This window comes from Cynocephalus volans, chromosome 2 (assembly GCF_027409185.1).
Source record: "Cynocephalus volans isolate mCynVol1 chromosome 2, mCynVol1.pri, whole genome shotgun sequence".
NCBI classification, from domain to species: Eukaryota; Metazoa; Chordata; class Mammalia; order Dermoptera; family Cynocephalidae; genus Cynocephalus; species Cynocephalus volans.
This window is the reverse complement of record NC_084461.1, coordinates 70,749,580-70,772,826: the sequence shown is the minus strand read 5'-3', so window position 1 is coordinate 70,772,826 and position 23,247 is coordinate 70,749,580. Positions and strand designations below refer to the sequence as shown.

Sequence of the window (23,247 nt, the reverse complement as noted above, 5' to 3'; positions counted from 1 at the left end):
GAAAATTATCATTTAAGACACACAGTTTAAAATTCTAGAGAATCCTAACTCCTTAAATAATACAACAGAAAAAAAATCTGTAGAAGAGTCTTTCCTATCCTCTACTAACCCAAATGATTTTAGTTTGGTTTTCTTCTTTTTTGTTTTGTTTTATTTTGTTTTTTGTCTTTTGACATAAAAACAGGTTATCATTAAGCAATTTTCCTCGTGTAAAAAAAACCCAAACAATCATAAAATCTAGATCCATGACCATGTCATTGCTATAATGCCTTTCTCAGTTAGCAGGTGCATATATTCCTATCAGAACACGGGTCCAAAAAATAAGTGGCAGAGTTTCTGTTAAAACCAAGCTGAGAATATTTATTTATCTGTACTGTCTAAACCATAGCTTCCCAGTGATTATTACTACACATGCAAATGCAACTTAACAGAGTGGCTTTTTGTGTTTTGAAAAAAAGCCAAATATCCACACTGATTCATTTAAATTTTATTATTCATGAATTCAACAAATATGTAATGAAGGATTATGTGTCAAGCAGCATCTTCCAGGATGCTATTCTGATTGGAGATCTCAGAAATCGTCTATTTGTTTTTTCAACCTTACCTAAAATTAAGACGAACTATTTCATTTATTAAAAGGCAATCCTTTTGGATGACATTTTCTTAAAAACCATTCGACATACGGAAACACATGATATGCTTTAAAACCCCTGCAGTGCTCAAGTCACGATACAGAGTCCCAGATTGGTAGTGTACACAATGCTTGTTCATGACCATAAATGCTGAAACTATCACTCTTAAACAATTTCACTAAAAATCTATTCTTTTTATGCTGTACAGGTAACATTTTCAACACCTCAACACATATATGGTTGTCAAGCCTTAAAAATTTGTCAACACTTTGACACTTCTCGCTGGCGAGCTGTGTCATTGACTTTGACTTGGACAGTCTGTGCATGCAGAATTCTTTCTACTGTTTCAAGACCCTTTTCTAGATTTTATATCTGCTATCATTCCACCAAAATCTGTCCCCTATTTTAGAGTTACAGAGACTTGGGAAGTTATTACTGCAGAGAACAGAAAAGGTCAGCTGAAGAAACAATGACCCAGTCATCAACAAACTTTGGATAGAAAACTGTTTAGACAACAATACTGCTGTTAATGAAGAAAACATTTGTTCTTAGGCAACCTGAAAAGAGGAGAAAAAAAATCTTCAAGTATCTTGGCAATAAATCACAGGAGCACAGCTGCACTGGGTAAACAGACTGGGATAGACGTTTCTCAGCAAATAATGTGGATAAAAGTTAAACCTGTTTGAAGATAAAATAGGATGTGCCTAAAAGTTAGGTGGCACCAGAAATGAAAGGAACAAATTAAAACCTTTTCCTTTTTAGTATTCTTTCTAAAAAAGAAGGAAAAGGTAAAACTGGCTCCAAAGTCTCTTCCAAGAATGTTACCACTCAATCTGTCAGATACATAAATAAAATGTTTATCTTTAAGAGTTACTTTAGAAGTGTGGAGACAGAGAAAAACTTGGGCTTTAGAGTTAAGCTGGTTAGTTTCACTTTTTCTACTCTATAATTTACTAGCTGTGTGATATCAAATTACTAGCTGTGTAATATCAAACACCATTTTTCCTCCCTGAGCCTCAATTTCTAGCCTAATTAATGCATAGAAATGCTGTGTCAACCAAACAAAATAATATGCCTGGAAAAATTTTATATACTATAAAGTATGCAACAATTAATATCTTTTTAAATTCTTGCCAAGAGTTATGCTAAATCACCAAGATCAGGAACTCTGTATTGCTCAGGGCTCTATCTCCAGTGCCCAGAATAGTGCCTGGAGAACAGTAGGTGCTCAATAAATACTTGTTGAACAAACAATTTTTTGAATCACTCCCTGTACTTGGAACTAAAGGAAGCCAGAATCATTTTCACATATTTGAATGTTTCAAGTGTCTCACCTTTTGTTTTCATCAACAAATGACATCATTCTTACCTTTTACTTTAAGAAGAGGGTTTGTCTTGGTCTATTCATATTTAAATGCTAAAACAAACAGACTTAAATATGCAATAATAAAAAAAGACACCTAAAAACTTAGCCATCATTCATCCCCTTGGAATGGTAATTCAATATCGCTCCTTTTAGCTTTAATTGTAGTGACATCCAGATTAACACCACAAAACAGAATGTGGGGCCAGACCAATGTGTCTGAGTGTCTAATACATTTTCATTTTGTCTGGTGGAATGGAAGTTTGACACTGAGCACTTTTATCAAAGCCAAACCACTGTATGACTTTAAGTAGAGGAAACTGACATTCCAAAGCTGAGTGTGCTGAGCATGCAATCTCTTTCTGATTGATGGACTAAGAAATGTTACCATTAACCACCTAAAATACACTTTCAGTTTGCCCATAAAATGCAAATTACAGGGATCATGAGATTCAAGCCATCATGAATACAGGCCTTTCTTTCATTCAGAAAAAGTAGATGCTTCTTTAGAAGGAAAATTTCCTGGTGAGCAGATTCATAATATCTTTGTGCCAAGCCAGCTAATGTATTCTAACAACTGTATCAACTCATTCTCCAGATATTATTGACTATGAAAAATATGTCCATTGAATTTCAAGTGTGAAAGGGGAGAAAATAAAAGCAACTAACATTGAATTCAGTACTCCGTGGCACACAAGTCACATTAAGATTGATGCCTAGTTTGTCTCCAGGAAGAAAACATACACCAATATTCCATTTGCTGTCTTGATGTCCTGAAATTCAGCTCAGTGTGCCTGTTTGCAATTCCAATCTATCAGCAAAACAACTATAATTAAGTCAACACTATGGTTCAGATGTTCCAAGCTATCCACACAATAGGAAAAGCAACATATTTAGGTAACTTGTGGATTTCCTCTGCAGAAAAGAATATTCAGTAAGGCCAAAGTTGCTAATAACCTCAATAATGCTCATCACACAAATGTTTTGATAGCTCTTACCTTGTTCACAAAGTGCACCAACATAGCTCGGAAGGCAGAGGCACCTGAATGTATTAAAACCATCAACGCAGGTGGCTCCATTCCGACAGGGGTTAGAGTGACATTCATCAAAATCTAAAATAAAATTATAAAAGCCCACAAAAATACTTTTAAAAAGAGTCAAAGAATTCTATTTAGTGTGAGGTGAGATTGCCAGATAAGGTACAACACGGGCAGTTAGCTCTGAATTCCAGATTTAAAGATATATATAATTTTTTAGCATAAGTATGTCCCATGCTATATTTAGGGTAAAGTTATACTGAAAAAATTATTCCTTTTTTATCTGAAATTCAAATTTAACGGGCCATCCTGTATTTTTATCTGCTAAATCTGGCAATCCTAAGAAAATTTCAAAGATATTCAGAGTAGGATCATTGTCTCCATTGCTATTAGACAAACACACGAGCCCTAAAACTAATAAGGAATCCCCTTAGCTTACCCATCTCCAATCCTGGTTCATGTTCTGATTACCTTGCATGTGAAAAACTCAAACTACCTAATACCCTCACCGCCTCTGGGCCCTTTCCTCTCCAACATACCCTTCACTCTGCTGCCTGTCATGACACAGTCATGATAATTTCACTCTTTTGCTTTCAAACATTCCATGCATTGCCTAGGGCAGTGGTCTTCACAGTGTGATCCCTGGACCAGCAGCAGCAGTGTCACCTGAGAACATATGAAATACACGTTCCCAGTCCCACCGCGGATCTACTGATTCAGATTCTCAGGGACAGGAACAACAATCTGCGTTTTCCCGAGGCCTCCAGGTGATTCTGATGCACACTAAAGACTCAAAATCATCTGACTGGAGTATGGAGTAAAACTATTCAGTACATTGGATTTGGGGCCTTCTCAGACCTGTCAGAATCTTCTAGAACTAAGCTCCTTCCTAGTACTCTTTCCCAATGTCTCCCTCCCAGAAACCCATAAGTAGGCATACCTGAATACTTACAGTCACTCAAATGCATTCTGCACCTTGTGCCAATGTGCTTTTGTTTGTTGTGTACATGTCTGCCTCCACCACCTATCAAATCCTCCCCAACTTGAAGATCTATGTCAAATGCAATCTTTCTACATAGACCTCTGTGATCTCCTTTGATGAAATTAATGTCTCTATTCCTATAGCATTTTGCAATTGCACTAAAAATTTAATCAGTGTTTATATTAAATCAAAAGAATATTTTAAGAAATCAATATACAAGGCAAGTTAAATTTCCAAGAGTTGTATAATGGATTCTTACCTAAAGTAATGGTCTAATTAGTAATGATGATATTATATAGTAATGATATCAAACACTTTTACGGTGCTGGCTAAATGCCCGCCACCATTCTAAGAGCTTCACATATATTAACTCATTAAGTTATTTAAATTGATTTTAGTATAAAACAGAACGGAGACCAGATAGATGATTTTATAAATATAAATCTGATATTTAAGTTGTAATTATTCCTTACATGTTATCTACTGCTATCTCTATACTCCACACACAAGTAGAGCTCACTGATTCTGTTGACGTTTTTTTTTAAGATGAGCACTCTTTTAATATGAATGTTGGAATTTCACCCCAATATTTTAGTGTAATCTAAAGTGTTATTGGTGGGCTATCTTAACATTTTAAGAAAATATTCACGTACCTCTAAAAGGAGCACCAGGATAATATATTCCATCACTTTTTTCTCAGAGGGGCTATATTTAGCCAAATCAAAACCTGGGCCCCTCCTTTTTTTTTTTAAGAAAAATAAATGAACATGGGAGCAAGAGGAATTGATTTAGTAAAGAGTCCTTTATACTCCTTGGAACCCAAAAGACAGGAGGAGGATAGAAATCACACAACTACCTGAGAAACAGGTTAGGCTGGTTGCTGGGAGAGTCACAGGCGGGTCTTCCCCTTCCACATCAGAGGACAAAGTTATCCCAAAACATAAGAACTAAAAGTTCCTAGTTTTTATTTATGTTTCCTAATTTTTAAATATAGCTTTCTAAAAAAAAAAAAACTGTACTTAAATTGATTATTGATATACAGATTTGGGGGACAGATTAACATTTTTTGTGACTATGCATCTGTACATTTGTAAAGCCTATTTGTAAAAACCACAAGAAGACAGAGCTGACCTCAGGAAGCCTCACTGAGTCTTGAATATATTAACAGAATTCGGTAAACAGCTGTCCCCCTTTCCCAGGCCTTAATTAATTGCTCTCAAACTATAACTTCATTTAACGTATAATTAATCTACACATAGGTTTTCCCTGAAATCTTTGATTTATTCGACAATATAAATTCTCCTCCAATGTATCTTCTGGAAAAGATCTGTACACTTTAAGCCAAGAAGATCTTACCAAGTTCACACTGATCTCCACTGTATCCTGGCACACAGGTGCAGACATAGGAAGTTTCAGTAGGATAACAAGTGCCTCCGTTAAGGCATGGGTTCGTTTTGCAATGATCAGGTCCTACCATATTCAGGAAAGTAAAAAAAGTAATTAGGCTCATCTCTAAGGTTTCAATGTATTTTAGCATAAAATGGCATTATTGCTACCATAATATAAGCTTTACCATAGAAATTTAGAGCTACTACAAATAAAAATTAACATTAACTTTACTCACTGGAGTGTTTCTTGGCATTATAACTAATTGTTACAAATTGCATTCATTCATTTTTGGGATTCAATCATGATGATTTTTAAACAATATTTGTATACTGTATCTGGCAACTAATATATTCTACTGCAGTTTAGTTGGCATGATAATGGCATTTGATTTTAGTTAAAAATGATTACACGTATGTGCACAGTGAATGGAAAATGTATTCTTTTAAACGGGGTTAGTTCATGTGAAATGGCTGAATACACAGAACATGCATTCTTTTTAGCAGATTGGCTTGTTATCATCATTTGAATTATTATTGCCTTTTACCACTTAATGCTCAGAAACTGTTTTTCTTCGAAAGTGTGCACTGAAGTCTCTTCTGCTACATTAATATGCTTTTTCCAAAAACACGTTCCAAATGTACTCCTTTAAACTATACTTGAAGAAAAGCAACACATGGATTAAACTCTACTGTATAAAACAACCCCCAACACAAAAACCTAACCTAAAATGAAATCCCAAATTTTTATTACAATTTTCTTATTAAAACATAAATAAAACTGACACTCCTAGAAGATAAATGTAAAGGCCAAAGACATAAATTTATGAGGACAGACAATTTAAAACATATTTTCTAAATGCAAATACCCTTACATCATTCGAAGCATATATTTTATTGTGATATTGCTTGGATAAGTATATTTTCATTGAGTTTACATTTACTCTTCGAATATTTTTTCAGAATTGCTTAACTTTCGAAATGTTCAAGAATCCAAATGAAAGTTGAAAGTTTTACAAAATAATTAAAATAAAACAGATTATATATGGAATACAAACATATTTTTAAGAATATTAAGTCTGAAACCCTAAAACAATTACACATGAAAAGAAGGTGTCTTACTTCCCATAAAACATTAATTTAAGGAATATCAGGATTAAACAAGGTACTGCTATAGGCAATAAATAATCGAGCCTTTCCCACAGAAGAAAGTCAAACTCAAACTTTCCGAGTGTTAAGTAAACTCCGGATGATTAGAAAGACTTGATAGCTACACATTCCCATATTTGGGGTTCACATCTAAATTAGGTTAATTCAAATGTGGACAACAACTTCTCCAAAAACTACCCCAATTTTTTAAAGACACTTTCTCCTATAATTCCAAAAATATTTAAAATCTCCCTACCAATTTTAGTTTTCTGCATTTGAAAGTACACCGCTGAGATGACATTGCTGCAGTCAACTACATATCTGCAAGTTGCCCTCTGTGCAGAATCAAGATGACACTTATGTGAAAGTGCTTTGTAAGACTGTGATGTGCCACACACATGTGAAGTACTATTATTATTCCCACCACAGACACTACACACCATACCGAGACCATGAGATAAGGACTGGGTGAGAAAGTGGGTCTTTCTGTGAACTTGAAGTGGTCTGATTAGGAGAAAAGTTCTGTTTTCATTAATTTTATTCTTCCCTAAACAGTTTGTATTAACCTCTGAAAGCTGAATCTGCAAGAGGGAGACCAGGCAATCCCATATGAGCTGCTTTTCACTGAATTAAGCTAAAGTGACAATTTGTTTTGCAATGAAGATGCAAACTCCAGATCTTGGTAAACACTGTGGACTGGATAACTGGTACATGTTTCTCAATCATGTGTTAAGCTTAACTCTATATGTACATAATTATTACTAATTATTTTTATATCACATTTTCAACGACCTGAAGTATATTTCAACTAAATTATGAAGCAATAATATTGGCCAGATTACTAAATTATAATTTGCAGGTTAAATACAGAGGACAACAAAAAAATCCAATGTCGACCACCTTTGGTCAATTTTATTCACAAAATACTTCAAGCCGTTTATAAAAAATTGCACTTTCTGACTATTTTACTCTTTCTAAAGCACATCAAAATGAAGCATTAGTGGCACTAAAAATAATATTGAAATTGCTAGAAGAATAATTCTTAACAATAGCCATGACATAAAACATATTCATTAAACTGAAACATATATTTTCAACCAGCACAGCCCTTAAGATAATTATTTCTTTTTTTCTTTTTCTAGGTAGCAGCTAGGTGGTGATGGCTATTTGTGATTCCACTGACATTGGTATTCCAATAATAACATTCTAGGAAAACACCATTAAAGCTGACTTCTCATTCTCAGACTAGATTAAGAGGAAAATAAATCCTACAAAGTAAATATCCAAAGATTTCTGGTTTATATATCACTGAGTATCAAATTGTTCATTTTATACCATATCAGAAACCAGTAAAGAGCCGTGAAAAGATCATGGACTTCAGAATGGAGGAGATTTGAGTACAAATACTACTTTTGCCATGGTGTGGCTGTGCAACCTTGGGCAAGTTACTCTCTGAATCTCCATGTCCTACCCTTTTACACAGGGCTAATGATATGTGCTTTATAACATTTTTGTGAAGATCAGATGAGATGGTCTATACGAAGCAGTATTAAATTAATGCTTTCTGTACATCCAATAAACAGAAATCTTCTCTCAACAGGCACAATGCAAATATGTACAAAATAAATACCCACTGCAGCTAGGCACTGTGTTAGAATCATTATGTAGATAATCTCAAGCAAGTAAATTACATAAAAGTATGAACTGATAATTGGGATGGCACAAACTTAGCAAAATATTTATTAGAGCTATCTACTACTCTCACATGCTAAAGGCCTGACAGACTGTGATATTGCCATAATAACATCCATCAGTGGGAGAGTTTTAAAAAATAGAACTTTTTCCCTTGTTTTCAAAACTAAGACGTATAACCATGGGACATATGACAAAGCAATACTTCAGTTGTAAGAACAAATTTTTATACCATTAACAATTTTGTCTTTCAAATCCTGTTACAATTGTATGTACTTTCTAAACGTACAAAGTATACCTGTAAAGCCCAGAAATAATCTATACTTACTTTCATTGCATCTCATTATGGACTCAACACTGTGGCCTGGCCTGGTGTTACGTGAACAATATAAAAATCTCTATTGATTTAACATCACAATAAAAATTATATACATACTTATGTTAGGACCAAGGGACTGTTTCCAGGTTTGGAAACAGATTTATCAATGTTGTGATCTTACCTGGCAAATAAATTGCTGTGTCTTCCACTGACTCTTCATTAATGCCAATCAGGAAATCGGTTTCATTAGAAGTTTCCAGAAGGGAAAATGGTGGTGTTGCAAGCTCAGTATTTAATTCTGAAGTGCTTACTGTTGCCTGATTATTGGAATCAAGAATTCTCGCTGATACTTGCTGTCCTGATGCTGCTACTGTGGAATCCTCTCCTCTGATTAAAGCTGCTTGTGTTTCAGGCTTTATTTCCAGAGAGTAAGAAGGAATAGTGGGCCTCTCAGAAGTCCATGGGCTGTGCAAGATACCTGCCTCTTCCCCATAAGTCACAGCAGCAGAAGTAGAATGTGGCCACTGCGTAGCACCTTCTAACTTAATTTCACTGCCATCTGTAATAACAATGCCAGCCTCGGGTGTTCTAATACTGGTAAACACTGTGATTGTTTCTCCAGAAAGTTGACCACCGGTTTTGTTTTGGGAATCTTGGGGAATCTCCGTTCCTTCCTCAGCCATTAGTTCTGTGGGAGAAGCTTCCATTTCTTCTAATAACTTAGGTTTACTTTCATCTTCTGAAGGTTCTAATTCTGCATCAGGAGATGAGGATGGAGGCTCGGTTACGTGAAAGTATTCTTCATTTGATGGTTTGAAAGTTGCTTCAATATTTGCATGAACTTCCTTGAAAGAATCATCTGGAAACATCTGAGATGAGCTGGCATCTGTACCTGGCAGAGCACTTAGCTGGGGAACCTCTGTTTGTTCAGAGGCTCCGCTGCCTGAGTAAATTGTGAGTAGAGATGATGGTGTCTGAGAGGACAACTTTGCAAACGCTGAAACTGCTGTTGTATCAGTGTGATATGGAGAATTGGTTCCTTCCATCACATTAGGTGTAACGTCGATACTACCAACATTTACATAAGGAGTATGATCTATCAGTGCCTCCTCAGCTCCTGAAGAGAATTCTGGCTGAAAAGAAGGACCTACATAATTCTTTTCTTCATATTCCTCCCGTGTCCTTTCCAAATGGCCCAGGGTTGATATTACTTCACTTTGATCTGCAATAGCTTGACCATCAGACAAAGTGCTTGATTCAAAGATGTCATCCAGGGCTTTTGCTTCAATTTTTGGTCCTTCAATCTCTGGATTAACTGTAGCACTTTTACTAGGAATGGGCAGGGATGTTGCTGTGGGAAGTAAAATATTTAATTCTGTTTCAGTGCTAGGAACAAGGATCCCAGTTGTGAAGTCAAATCCCACGTGATCTAATTGGCTTCTGTCTTCAGAAGTCATTGATTCATTATATGTCACCTGAGCATAGCCAACCAGAAGAGTATCACCAGAGCCCTCAAATGCTTCCTCAGTTAAAGAAAGGTTAACAGCTGCCTCATACTTCTCTTGAACGTGAGTGCTGTCTTCGTTACTGCCAGGTGACCCTGATGGTACCTCTGGATCTATGTCTGTTTGCATTCCAAGGATGTCTTCATACACAGGTTTGGTGTGATCAATATCTATGATAGTATTTTTATCTGATGTCAATTCAGGTAGGATTTCAAGGATGGTACTCTCTGTTACTGTCAGTATTAAATCCTTGTCCTCTTTGTCCAGATCTATAATAATATTTTCAGTGGCTTTTCTTCTGCTAGGTTTTGAAGTGGAATCCTCGAATCCTCTGAAATGGTCTTGGAAACTACCTGCAGCACCTTCTGTGGACCTTTCATATGACATGGTATTTGACAGTGTGCTAGCTGGATCGGAGGAGCTTTCATTCTGCTCTGAATGAAGAGGCAGCACCACTGAAATTGTTGGGAATCCATCAGCAGTAACAGCTTTAGCACTTGGCACTTCAGGATGTTTTTCCAAGGCTGTATCAGAAACAAATGTGGTGCTTCCTTGCCTGGTTGCCTGAGTAGTTCCAGAAGTGTGGACTAAATCAGTAATATCCAAGTCTCCAGATTCTTCTCCAGAATGTTCATAAAACAAGTCAGATGGTTTTGGTGCTGATGTAACAAATGTTTTGGCTGTTTCAAAACCATAAGTTCTAGCCAGAAAATCAGTAGAAGTTGCTGTTTCCTTAGTTTCTGCCATTGAAGGATTCTTATTAGAGACTTGTTCAGTTACAGTTTGTGGTCTACTAGTCTGGATTTCTTCTGCCCATCTGAGAGTCTGATTTTGAGGATATCCAGTGTCTGTGGAGAAAGGGAGAGGTGCCGTAGTGGGTCCTTCTGCTCCAGTGTCACTTAGAATTTCTATGAAGGTTGTGCTGGATGCCCCCTCACTACCTGCAGAGGTGTTGTCTGTTTTGAAAATGAGCAATCTGACCTCATTTGCAACATTTCCCATTCTCTCATGGTCTTCAGTTATATCACTTAAGATGCTTGTTTCTAAACTTTCCACTTGAGTAGTCTGGGGATATAATGTGCTACTGATTTGTTCCATTTCAGTAAAATTCACTGACACCGTAGGTAGAGTAGGCAAAACTTCTTCTCCTGATCCCAGTCCAGAGAATAAGAGATCAGCATCTGACTCTTTAATTGTTGGTCTCATACCTTTGTGAAAGGGTTTTATGCTTTCTTCCTTTTTGATTGATGAATCTGTGTCTACATTTTCAGCTGATATAGATTCAGTCACTATGGTGGTAGCTAAAAATAAATGTGATTTTTCAGTTGCTTCAGGGAGAGTAGTATATGATTCCAAGTGCTTTTCATCTGGATCTGGAATAGACATGTTAACTAAGGAAATGCCTTTTTCCTCCACTTCCATATCAGTACTGTAAGTTTTTGTTGTTGTTAGTATAGAATAATCTGTGGTTTGGAGTTCAGTTTCAGTAAATGTTTGTGAATCAAAAATTGTTTGTTCTGGTGCAAGAGAGCTTCGGAGGGATTCAAAAGACTTTTGCTCCTGAATCTTTTCCTCTGATGCTGCCTCACTTTCCCTCCCTTGTGTTACAGGACTGACTTCTTGCCTGGACCATAATTTGGCTGGCTCCATAGTTTGGGAAAAGCCCATTGAAATTGTGCCATCGACCTTCACTTCCTCCTTTTCTCTTGGAACTTTAGTAGCTTTAGCTTCTGCTGTTGGTAAAATGGTGAATCTTTCATCAGCTTCATTGACAGCATCCACTTCTTCCAATCCTTGGTCAATAAATGGGGACTCTGTACCAGAAAAGTTTCCCACAGCACTGAGAAGCCCTGGGTCAACAGAGCTGCTGACTGTGACCAGCTGCTCACCTGAACCCTCAGCTGAGGCTGTGAACTCTTCCCAAGGGAAGGCTGAAGTGCTGACCAAGGTGCTACCAGGTCCTTCTGAGTCAGGTTTGCTATTGATTGAAGTAGGTATTGTAGACCCTGAAATCTGGGTATCCCTAAATGCTGCACCCCCAGAGCCTTCCAACATTGCTGTTTCTTCTTTTGTTATGGGATAAGATATTGTTGAGTATTCTTTAAAGTCACCACTGAAATCTTCCTCCAAAGGAAAACCTGTAGAAAAGCTTGTGATTTCTGCCCCATGATTTGGCTCTCCTGATATCTCTGAAATCAATTTTTCCTTGGACGTTTGGCTTATAATTTCAGAAACTTCTCCTTCCATCACAGTACTCAAAACTTGTCCCATTGGTTCAGAGGAGAATGTAGTTTCCACAGGGGAAGACAAAGTGCCAGCTGCTGCTTTTTTGGTTTGAATTTCAGACTCTAAATTTAATGAAAATGAAGAAACAGTGGCAGTTTCTGGGTCAGCAGCAGCTTCTCCAGATCCCTGCTCCATGAAGAGAGAGACAGGGCTGCCTGGGGGAGTGGTCAACCCTACCTGAGCCCCGAGCTGACTGCTACCACTGCACTCAGTGGTCTGTGGCCCCAAATTAACTAAAATATTTGTCTTTGTAAAGGCAAGAGTAGAACTTGTCGCTTCCCTTTCAGACTGTGTGGGGGTTGGCAAGGACATAAAACTTTCCCTGGTAGCAGATGCTGAGTCGATAGCTGTAGCTACATTTGAACTTTCTAATCCAGAGGGTAGAATTAATTGATCTGATCCCTGTGTGGGTGAATGTACCTCAACTGTAGAAGCTGCACCTGTAGTTCCCTCCTCCTCCTCTTTCCTTTTCTCTCCCTCAAGAGATGTATTGACAACCCACTGGGAAGTGTCTGTTTCACTTACGAATTTAGTAGGCATCACTTCTGCAGAAGGTTGTTCAGAAACCGGATAAATGGTGGTGGCAGGAACATGAAAAAGGCTTTCTGCGATCATGATCTCGCTAGTGTCTAAAGTAATGAGTCTATCTGTAATATTTCTCTGTGGTAAATCAGTTACCACGGTGAACATTTTATCTTTATATTCTTCTGCTTCCCCAGAGGCTTCTGGAATTGGAATTGAAGAACTCCCTGAGAGCTCTACAATTTGTCTAGGAATTATTTCTACTGAGCTTCCTACGGTAGACAATGGGTCATCAGGCCGTGGATTTTCTACTAGCGTTACGGACCCTTCCTCTGGAACATACACAGACACAGATCTTGGAACTGTACTGGGAGTATATGTGGTAGAAGTATATTTTTCTGTCTCTTCACCAAATGTTTCTTCTGGAGCCCTTGAAAAGACTATCTTCTGAGACTCTTGGTCAATGGCAGCCTCTCCTGAAGACTCTTCAGGTGACACAGGTACAGGTTTAGTATGTGTATGCACCAGATTACCAAGTTCAGGACCTCTCTCCGTGACTGATTCTGTCCCTTCTGTGGCTTCTCTCTCACGGAATGGGACTGTGGGGAAAACATCAGGCTCACCACCTGAAAAAGGTTCTGGCGTTTCAGGATAAGTCTCAGGCTTCCAGGTCATTTCAAGCAATTCACTTGATTCTTTAGATTCATTAGGTTGCACGGCAGTAGACAATTCCTTTTCAGCTATTAAAAACTGATGAGTATCACTTTCAGAGCTGTCTGAGAAGTTTTGAGAAGGTGCGACACTTTCAAACTGGCCACGCCTAGCTTCTGCGGCTTCGGGGTCCTTGGGTGCTGTGGTGACTAAATGTTTCCCGTTTATGTACTGCACTGATGGGGTGGTCGTTACGTCAGTGGCATTGGCACACTCTTCATCTTCCTCTTCGTCTTCTTCACCGTGGTATATATCTATTTCAATGAACTCAGGTAACACAGGTAAAATTTCAGCAATTAGATCGTGCTCTGGATCTGTTTCTTCACTACAAGGTTCATCTTCTTTAGACTCTGAATCTATTGGATGACCAATTACACTCAAATCACTCATTTGACCTGAAAAAAACAGAGAGTTTTCACAATACTTGAATAGAAGATTTGGCAGTGTACGACAGAAGAAATCGATAGCAAGGCTGGTCACACTCACACACACAAAGAAGGATTCAAATCTTTTCACATTAAGAGCTATCACCCTTCTACACATGGTTTTCAGTCTCCACATTTGCTGTTTTATATTAACAATAAGAAAAAGAAACCCAATTTAAGATTACAGAAACAGATTCTAAAAAACTCTTCTACATATTTAACAAAACAATAAAGTCCTTAAAATGAAGCAAGGAATTACATACTCATACATGGTAATCTTGAAATGCAGGAATATACCTTTGTATGAACTGCAAAAAAATTAAAAATTAAGACCATTTCACCACATTGTACAGAAAAAGTAATTTTTTGTCCTATGTAAGGGGATGTTTAGACACCTTCTATTCAATGAGGAAATGAGAAGAGATTCCTCTGTCCTTTTCATAATGTGTCCTAGAGAAAACTGTTTTTACAAAAGTAAGAGAGGTTTACTTATAGCCCTTTCACAATGCAATGACAATCTCTACCCACTGCAGCAGTGACATAAGAGCTTAGCCATATCCTGTACATGAGAGCAGAAAGCCCTGCATAGGAGGGCTCTGGTAGGGATAGCTCATTGAAAGGACCGGGAAGGAAGAGCCTTCCACATCTTTACACCTTTATCCTTTGTAGGATGTGACCTGGATTGGGTAAATTTTAATTCTTGTTATTAACATTTTCTCCAAAGAAAGTTCAGGAGTCACGTCTAAATATTATATCTAGCATACTTCAAAAGCACATATCAACATTCTCTAGATTGTAAATTGCCATATGGCACCAATCACTAAGCTCAATTGACTTTTCTGCCAACAGAAATGCACCAGCAAAGTTTCTTGTCTTGAGCACTAGGAGGAAGGAGATTTTGAAGCCTCATCGTAGTGACATTGAACTGCCCTGGGAGAGGGTCCTGCCACTGCAGCTGCCCTACTTGCAGTGACACAGCAGTGCAGAAATGTTCCTGTGGATACACTGACCCATGAAGAGGACAAAGAACTGCACAGTGTCTCATCATCCTTCCTGAAGGAACACTACTGCAGGAGTCATTTCAGCCTAGCCCCATTCCGTGCCACACGTGCTGGGGCTGAACCTGACGAGTGCACAGGAGGAATAACATGATGGAGCCAACCCTGCCCCCCACCCCCATCTGTAGGGGAGGAAATAGCTGTTTTTCTCCTGGATTGTTCCTGTTGCAAGAAGCTGCTCCCTACCACATATGGAGAGATAAACATCCAGAATTTACTGTTAAATCAGAAAAGAAAAAAATACTGCAGAGGAAGAATCAGTATTGCTTGTATTCTAGTCTATTATGTATCAACATAAATATAGAAATATATGAATTACCAATACAAACTATACAGAAGCTCCTTAAATTTTTTTAAATTAAAAAAAAAACAAAAAAAGCAAAGACCACAAAAATTTTATGTAATCAGAAAACATACTATATTTACATTTATCTCTTTCACTCTAATAAAAGCAAGCAAACAAAAAAATTAACTCTCTTTGTATCCTACCACATCTTTACTAAATCATATCACTAAAATACTATTTTACAGGGGTGGCTTGTTCTTACCCTAAATATATGTCCTTCTTATTGGACTTTCACACATTACAGTTCATTTTTTATTCTCCATCCCATTCCACCCCCAACTCAGCTTTTCAACTATATAAACTGAGGTGTGTGGATTTTCAATTAAATGAGAAAATAGTTCTACCATTTAGAAAAGAGAGATCAATGCATAATTCTAGTGTATTATAAAAACTTAAAATGAATACAAATCATTTCTGGCAAAGATGTTGCAACTATTCCTAATTTCCAAGCTCAAAAAAATGATTAAATGCCTTGCTTTTTTAAAAAACATAATTAAAAAGAATAAGTTTGTTCAATATTAGGTCACTAAAGTTATTACTCTGATCTTAGAGTGTATATGTTTTAAAAGAGGACACAATAAAATCACGTAATAACATCTTCTTAATACAGTTTGCACAAAGGCAGGCTTTGTGCTACCAAAAAAAAAAACGTTTAAACTATGTGACAGAATACATTTTAAATGCCTTTTGTAGAAATGAATCTCCTGAAATAGCATATCAATAATTTTATCTTATCACCAAATCAAGTATCTGTCTTGATAATACTAATATAATTGAATTAAGCCAGACTCAGTTAAACTATTCTGTACAACTTCATGAGATTTAACTGCAGTTTCAGAAATGTGCCTACCTTCAACTGCTTGTACTATCATTTTACATGGAATTCTTTTACTTTGTTTCATTAGGCATAAATAAAACTAGCATTCACTATTAAGAAGTATTACACACAGGTACACTAAATTCATGTCTACATCTGTTTAGTGCTACAGTATCTTTCATTTAAACGCAGAAAGAATTTTAAATATGAAACATGGGTCAGTGTCAGGCATATAAAGAATCCCTACCACATCGTGTACCCTTTTATAAATAGTGAAGTTAAAACTATCCACTCAGCCATGCTTTTCCAGCCAAACACGAGGATAAATAAGGAAATAACTGCTCAATATTGTATATTTATGAAGTCTTAAGCCAAGAACAGGGTAAAAATATTCATTACTATTATAGATTTGTGTGGGTTTCTAAACAAATTCCCTCCTTTTTAAAGATAAAACTGATATAAACCTATCCCATGATCTACTTAGTGAATAATCACAGATGGAGGTTCTGTCAAGAATGATGCTGGTGGCTTTAAAAAAGTGGGGTGGTGAAAAGCAGAGAGAAGATGCTAAGTTATTTCAACGGGTCTCATGTCAACATGGCAAAGAAAGATGCAGATGGTCATGATGCCCACTTAAATGCTTTTTCTGGGAAGGGAAACAAAGAAGAACACTGACTGTAAATCAATAATTCATACAATTTAGTTAGCTATCAACTGATATTCAGTCTACCTAATTCTATAAATTAAGGTCATGGCATTCACTTTATATTCTCTGAGTCTAGCTCCAAGGAACAACATATAATATTCTTTTAGTTCATTTTCCACTTGGAAAAAGAACTCTAATGCTTCCTATTGCTCATAAACCTATGAGAACTTTCTTAGCATTTTAGACCTTATATCAGAATATTTCACCAAAAAAACTCAACTGTTGGATGCAGTATATTCCATTTTCTAACTTAAATAAGTATCACAATATTTTAGTTACAGCAATACAAACATATCAGAGACACAACTTTCACACACTTTTGACAAACACGGCACTGTTTCACATTGGTTTTTACACACAAAATTAAATGTACTACCATAACCATGCACGGCACTCTAATCGTGCCATCTCCTCAGGAGCCAACTGACTGCACAAAATTTACTGAGGACCTATAATGTATCAGACCCTGTGGCAGACACTCGCTTATCAACTTTATGGAGACGCAAATGTACCTTCCAGTCTCTCTCTGCCCCCCTGCAACAAATGCCCTTGCCAATAAGTTAGAGAACTGGCCTGACTAATCTTTTTCTCCCCATTTTAAAGGGAAACTTTCTGGGTGTACATATTGCAAATGTAACAATTATTAAATTTAGATTAGGATTCCTTGCTTCACCCATCTCTTAAGTATTTGATCTGACTTATCTTCAGAATGGAAGAAAACAAATGTATTGAGCAGTTTCACCTTATGTTTCTCACTGTACTGTGAAGCTGGCAAGGAGCAAAGAACTACCAACATATCAAAATAAAGTGACTAGAAAAAATCCACATATAAATAAAATAATTTGCTACTTAGCATACAAATTTTCTTTTTTTTAAATAAATTTTATTGAGTATACTTGAGGTATACAACATGATGATATAGGATGTATATTGATAGTAAAGTGTTTACTATAGTGAGCAAATTAACATATCTATTATCTCACAGTTTTTTTGTGACAAGAGCAGATAAAATCTACTTAGTAAAAATTTCTAGTAAGATACAATTTTATTAACTATTATCCTCATGTTATTAGGACAATAGTTAATAAATACACATAACAATTAGGACAACAGTTAATGCATTAGATCTCCAGAAAAAAATAATAAAATTCTACTAAATGGGAATTCTTAAATAAAACAAAGATGCAAAATGAGAGTTGAAATTATTTTGATTCCTTTTTTGTGAAAGAAATATTCTCACAGTTAAGCAACTAATATTCATTGTTTCTGTAAGCTGTGTCAACATCTCAATAGTTTCAATGAATTCCTTAATATCGGTTTGAGGGTGGTAGAAATGTTCATTACCTAAAGCTTTAAAGTTAAATTTTTCTGCCAACAGATTCTCTACATACCAATCTTCATTTTATTCTATCAGTATAGTTTGTTCCCGTTACTATAACATATACGTATAGCATTATGAGATAGGTGAATTATTTTCCTGCCGAGTTCCTGTCACTACCACCTTACATCTCACCAAGTCCTACTTACCCCTCTTTGTTTATTCATGCTCTGAAATTACCACTTCATCCCCCTTTCCTGTCACCACCCCAACACACCACACACGTTATTAGAGAATTGCAAGGGCTATAATTATTGCAAACTAGAAAATTTTCTTTGTGGGGTGTTGGGTGGGGGACACCTGTGCTATTGTGAAAGTAGCCATCTCATTCCAAAATGGTGATCTGTTCTATTTCGTGGGAACACAGCAACCTAATGGAGTAATTGACATTTCAAGCTCTTAGATGAACAAGTCCTTATAAAAGACTGCTCTATTTTAGAATTTTACTCTAAGGATAATATAACTTTTATTTATATTTCAAGAGTCAAACCACAGAACTCTACATAGTGTATGTATAATCTTTTCTATGTTTATATGAATGTATTTTAACAGCTTGACTTGGATATACTAGTACCACGGTTAATAGGTTTTTTAATGGCATTTCACACAAAGCTTTATTGCTAGCTGACCTCAAATTATTCACCAGGTATTTTTAAGTACTTCAAGGCAGAGTTTTGTAGACATAGCACAAGTCTTCTAGCCATACCATTACCAGACACAAAACATAGTTGCTAAGATGCATAGGCAGCTGGTTAAAGTTCATGTTTTCTTTAGGGAATTTCACAATTTAAGTTTAAGAGCTTTTAATTAAACATAAGTGAATAGCAATCTACTCAGCAGAGATATATTAGAATTACATTTCTTGATTAAAACGCATTTCATTTTAATGTATAACAAAAAAGATTTTTTTTCTTTACTTTAAAAATACAATGGACAACCATTCTGAAGTGCTTAATACTTGTAGAATTTAAAGAGAAAAAGTTTGAAATTCTTTTTAAAAGATGTTTAAGTTTTCTGACACATACCTAATAGATCCATTAACCAGACAGAAACAAATGTTTCAATTTCACTCACATTTAATATGTACTTAATTAAAATAAAATGCTACCTGGCACCTTAAAAAATGAAGAAAACCTGTAAATTTTGAGCAAATTGTCTCAGACATCCTGATTCCCCAACATTTTCAAAATTTGAGACACCAAAAATTTGAGGCACCAACCCAATAGGTTAAAAAAAATTGACATTCCTAATCAAGATGCAAGCACCCTCCCCAAATCTCATCAGATGTTTTTGCATCTTTAATTACTTCAGCAACTGAATATCATGTGATTTTTATGTTGGTACCCAACCCTCACAGAGATTAGAGAGATGAAACTAAAGACTGGGAAGTCAGTACTGGGTTCTGTGAACCACGTCTCCTATTAGCTCTGCTAGCTGAGGTTCATTTGAGGCACCACTCAAGCGTGGTATCTTACACTGACAGCCTTCCTTCCCATGGCTGAGCAAGCTCAATATTCCTCAATTCATGAATTTGATGCTTAGAAAGGGTAACCTATGTGTATAAGCAATCTAAGCGTTTCTAATGGTCTCACTTTTGAGGTAGACAAGTTATGAGGATGATAAATGGGAATCAGTTCTTTTTCCAGTTTTAGATAATCCTCAAATAATGCTGTTCCTTCAAGTGGAAAGAATGTGTTTAGATACAGTCATCTGCTGAGTGTGCTTAAGGAGGTATCATTGAGTGGAGGCTCTTCTTGCTTACAGAAAAGGCCCAAGAGATTTCATAACTTCCCATTTTTAAAGGGTAAGTGCTTTCCTGGAGAGCATAATCAAGTAATTTTGGAACCTTTGAGAATTTCTAAACACTAAGATAAAGAGCTATATGTAAGTCAGGTTATTTAGGTTTCTAAAAGTTTCCTTAGAAGATTAAAAACTAGGGCCAGCCCTGTGGCGCACTCGGGAGAGTGCAGCACTTGGGTGCGTAGCAGCGCTCCCGCCGCGGGTTCGGATCCTATATAGGGATAGCCGGTGTGCTCACTGGCTGAGTACGGTGTGGGTGACACCAAGCCAAGGGTTGCGATCCCCTTACCGGTCACAAAAAAGACAAAAAAAAAAAAAAAAAAAAAAAAGAAGATAAAAACTAGAGTAAATAAACAAAAATCAACCACAGGACAGTACTTTTATTATCTTTTTCATTTTAGTTCTCTAACATCATGAAATCCTCTGCTAGATAAACAGATACATGATAGATAGGTAGATGACAGACAGATAATTACCAAATATCCTAACATCATAAATATGCTTTGGTCAGAATCAAGGATTTAAAAATAGGTAGAAGCTTTCACTAAAGTAAAACAAAGGCCTCACATAAATATATATAGTTCCTGTTTAGCCCTGAAAAATTATAATTACTAAGCTAAACTTTACCAAACACCAATTTACTTTTAATTATGCCACTTCTTTGATCAAAAGGTGGTAGCAGTTTCCAGACACCTCTTCCACCTGACCTCTTATACAGGGTGTCCAAACAGCTCCATCAATCCGCCCCACATTTGCCCCCTTTCTTCAGTCCTCTGTCACCATTCCCTGCATCTCTGCACTGGAGCCCAGCAGCTCCACGTCCCGATCTCACTCAATGTCTTCTTCATTCTCACCTCAGACTTACTCAAGAAAACCCCTCCAGCCCCTCCTTGGAATGCTTCATAAATCCTCCTTCAAACTTTACCCATCCGGTTATGAATGATCCAGCTGAAGCTCTCAGTTCTCCGATATATCTTTTCTAAAACTCCTCAGCACAAACTGGCCATATCTTTGATTTGTCATAGGACTTATGGCATAGGGTTTCCTATTAGTAAATTTCTTAGTTGTTTTAATCTTTTTGTGTCACCTCCCCAACTAAATTCTACATCCACAATTAAAGTGAAGGGATCCTTTAAACACGCAATGTTGTTCCTACTCTAGCCCCTTAGCACCACTTCTGGGAATTTAGTTGGAAGAATATCTACACAGTTATTTATTACCAAGAATGAAAAAGTTGACATTCTGCTTGATTGATATTTCCCTTGAAAGATTTGTATTTCAGACTGAAGAAATTGTTGTTGTTTGGCTGGAACAGCAGCTCAAAGTCTGAGATAAACTAAACGATCATACAAATACCCAAACACTGAAGACTTTTGTGTGGTTATAGAAACCCAGATCACTTAAATGTGCAAGCACAGTCTCAACTTTTTTTTTATTATTCATTTTGTTTCCAAATTCATACAGGCTTATATCAAAGCAGTAATCACTGTTTTTCTCAAGAGTAAATGTATATTGAACAAACTCATATTGGCAGTACAGCCAATAGAATCCTTAAGCCATAAGCATATTACCTTTTAATTCCTTTGCATGTGCAGACAGAAGTGCTAATGGGTACAGCAAAGTGAGATATGCAGCTCTGAGTACTTAAAGATGTATTCTCCATTCTTCCCTGTTACTTTTGATTCAATTATAGTAATTGTTCTTGAAACTTTTCAAAACATATATTTCAATACTATTTAGTTCTATTTTCTTCCTTTATTTACAGATGCCAAGGGTCATAGAACATTTATGACAAAAAGTACACTCCCCAAAATCTGATCAAAGACCATCATTTCCCTCAGGGAAGACTATATCAGACATATTCATTTCCCTCAAAATCAATGACGTACAATGTAAACTGAAAGAGGCTTATAGCGGCCCCCTTCCCAGGAGTCTGCATTTTAGCAGTCCTTCTGAAGGTTAGAAATCCCTTAGTTTACCGGTAGTGTTCAACACTCACTGTGCATCAAAATCACATGGGATGCATTTAAAACTACAGATGCCTAATAAGAAAAAAATTTTTTTGTTTTAAAAAAAGCAAATGAAGAAAAGAAACAATGATTCTGACATATAGCCAGGGTTGAGAAGCAGTGGCGGGATATTTACACACTGGGAGATCTGCGGGTGCCCCTCAGATCATTGCATATAGTGGCATCATGGGTCATCAGCTGGCTGGTACCTGGTCTGGCAGCTCTAGGCCCTCCCAGGCAAACTGGGGATGCTCAGCGAGGGATGAGTACCTAGAGTTTCCTTTGAGATCAGTTCCAAGACTTTGCCTCCTAAAGATGCTTCTTGTCTTATTTCATATTAGCCTCTAATTTTCCTTTTAACAAAGCAAGTAATTAGCTTTTCTTATATACTCTCTTACTTACTAATTATTTCAAGTTGCCTTCCCAACTAAGCTATCCATTGTATTATTTTCTTTCCCCCAGCCACATAGTAGTTTGATTGAATGACTTTATTCTAACAAACCTCTAAAACATGTTCTGGGGGTGAGTGTGAGGAGATGGGCAGAAAATGTTCTATCTGTAGATAGCAAGATGGGATCCTCTATAAAGAAGGTAAGCTTTCAACATAATAAAAATGATAATCATACTATATTCCATTATACTCTTCAGAAACATACATTAGTATATTTCCCTTTCCTTTTCCCATCTTAGAATAACCAAAACCTTCAGAAACCTACTATATGTAGCATATGGCTGAAGTAACTAACCTGACCTTGTGAGACACCAGGAAAACTGAGCTACAAAGAGAAAAGATGAAATCACTAAAAACCAGTCAAGGTAGTTACTGTGTCCTTACTGTACATGCATGCAAGCAAGTTTGGGTGTAAGACAGTGACTCATTATATCAAATTGTCATAGACATAGATGCTGAAATACAATTAAAGTTTTCCTCTCCAGAGATTCTTTCTTTCCGGTTTACAATCTCCTATTTTCACTACAGTCAAGGGTACGAATCCCCATACTGGCCAGGTGCAAGAAAAACCCAAATCCAAAACAAACAAAAAAAGCAATGGAAACGTTTTTAAAAAAATAAAATTAAGTCTTCTATTTAGACTTTAAATTATTTATGGAGAACCAGTGTATATA

At 36.6% G+C, this 23,247-nt stretch overlaps 1 protein-coding gene across 4 annotated transcripts in view; it reads right to left on the bottom strand.

Moving 5' to 3' along the window:
* VCAN (versican) overlaps positions 1-23,247 on the bottom strand; it is a 97,598-nt gene that overhangs the window by 32,401 nt on the left and 41,950 nt on the right. For 2 of the 4 annotated variants that reach the window (XM_063086464.1, XM_063086465.1), the window contains 3 exons: positions 8,741-13,978; positions 5,371-5,484; positions 2,994-3,107 (listed from right to left, as the gene is read on the bottom strand). In XM_063086464.1, the coding sequence (XP_062942534.1) occupies positions 2,994-3,107; positions 5,371-5,484; positions 8,741-13,978 (5,466 nt within the window). The remainder of the gene's footprint in view (positions 1-2,993; positions 3,108-5,370; positions 5,485-8,740; positions 13,979-23,247) is intronic. The other 2 variants (XM_063086466.1, XM_063086468.1) reach the window with 1 other exon arrangement.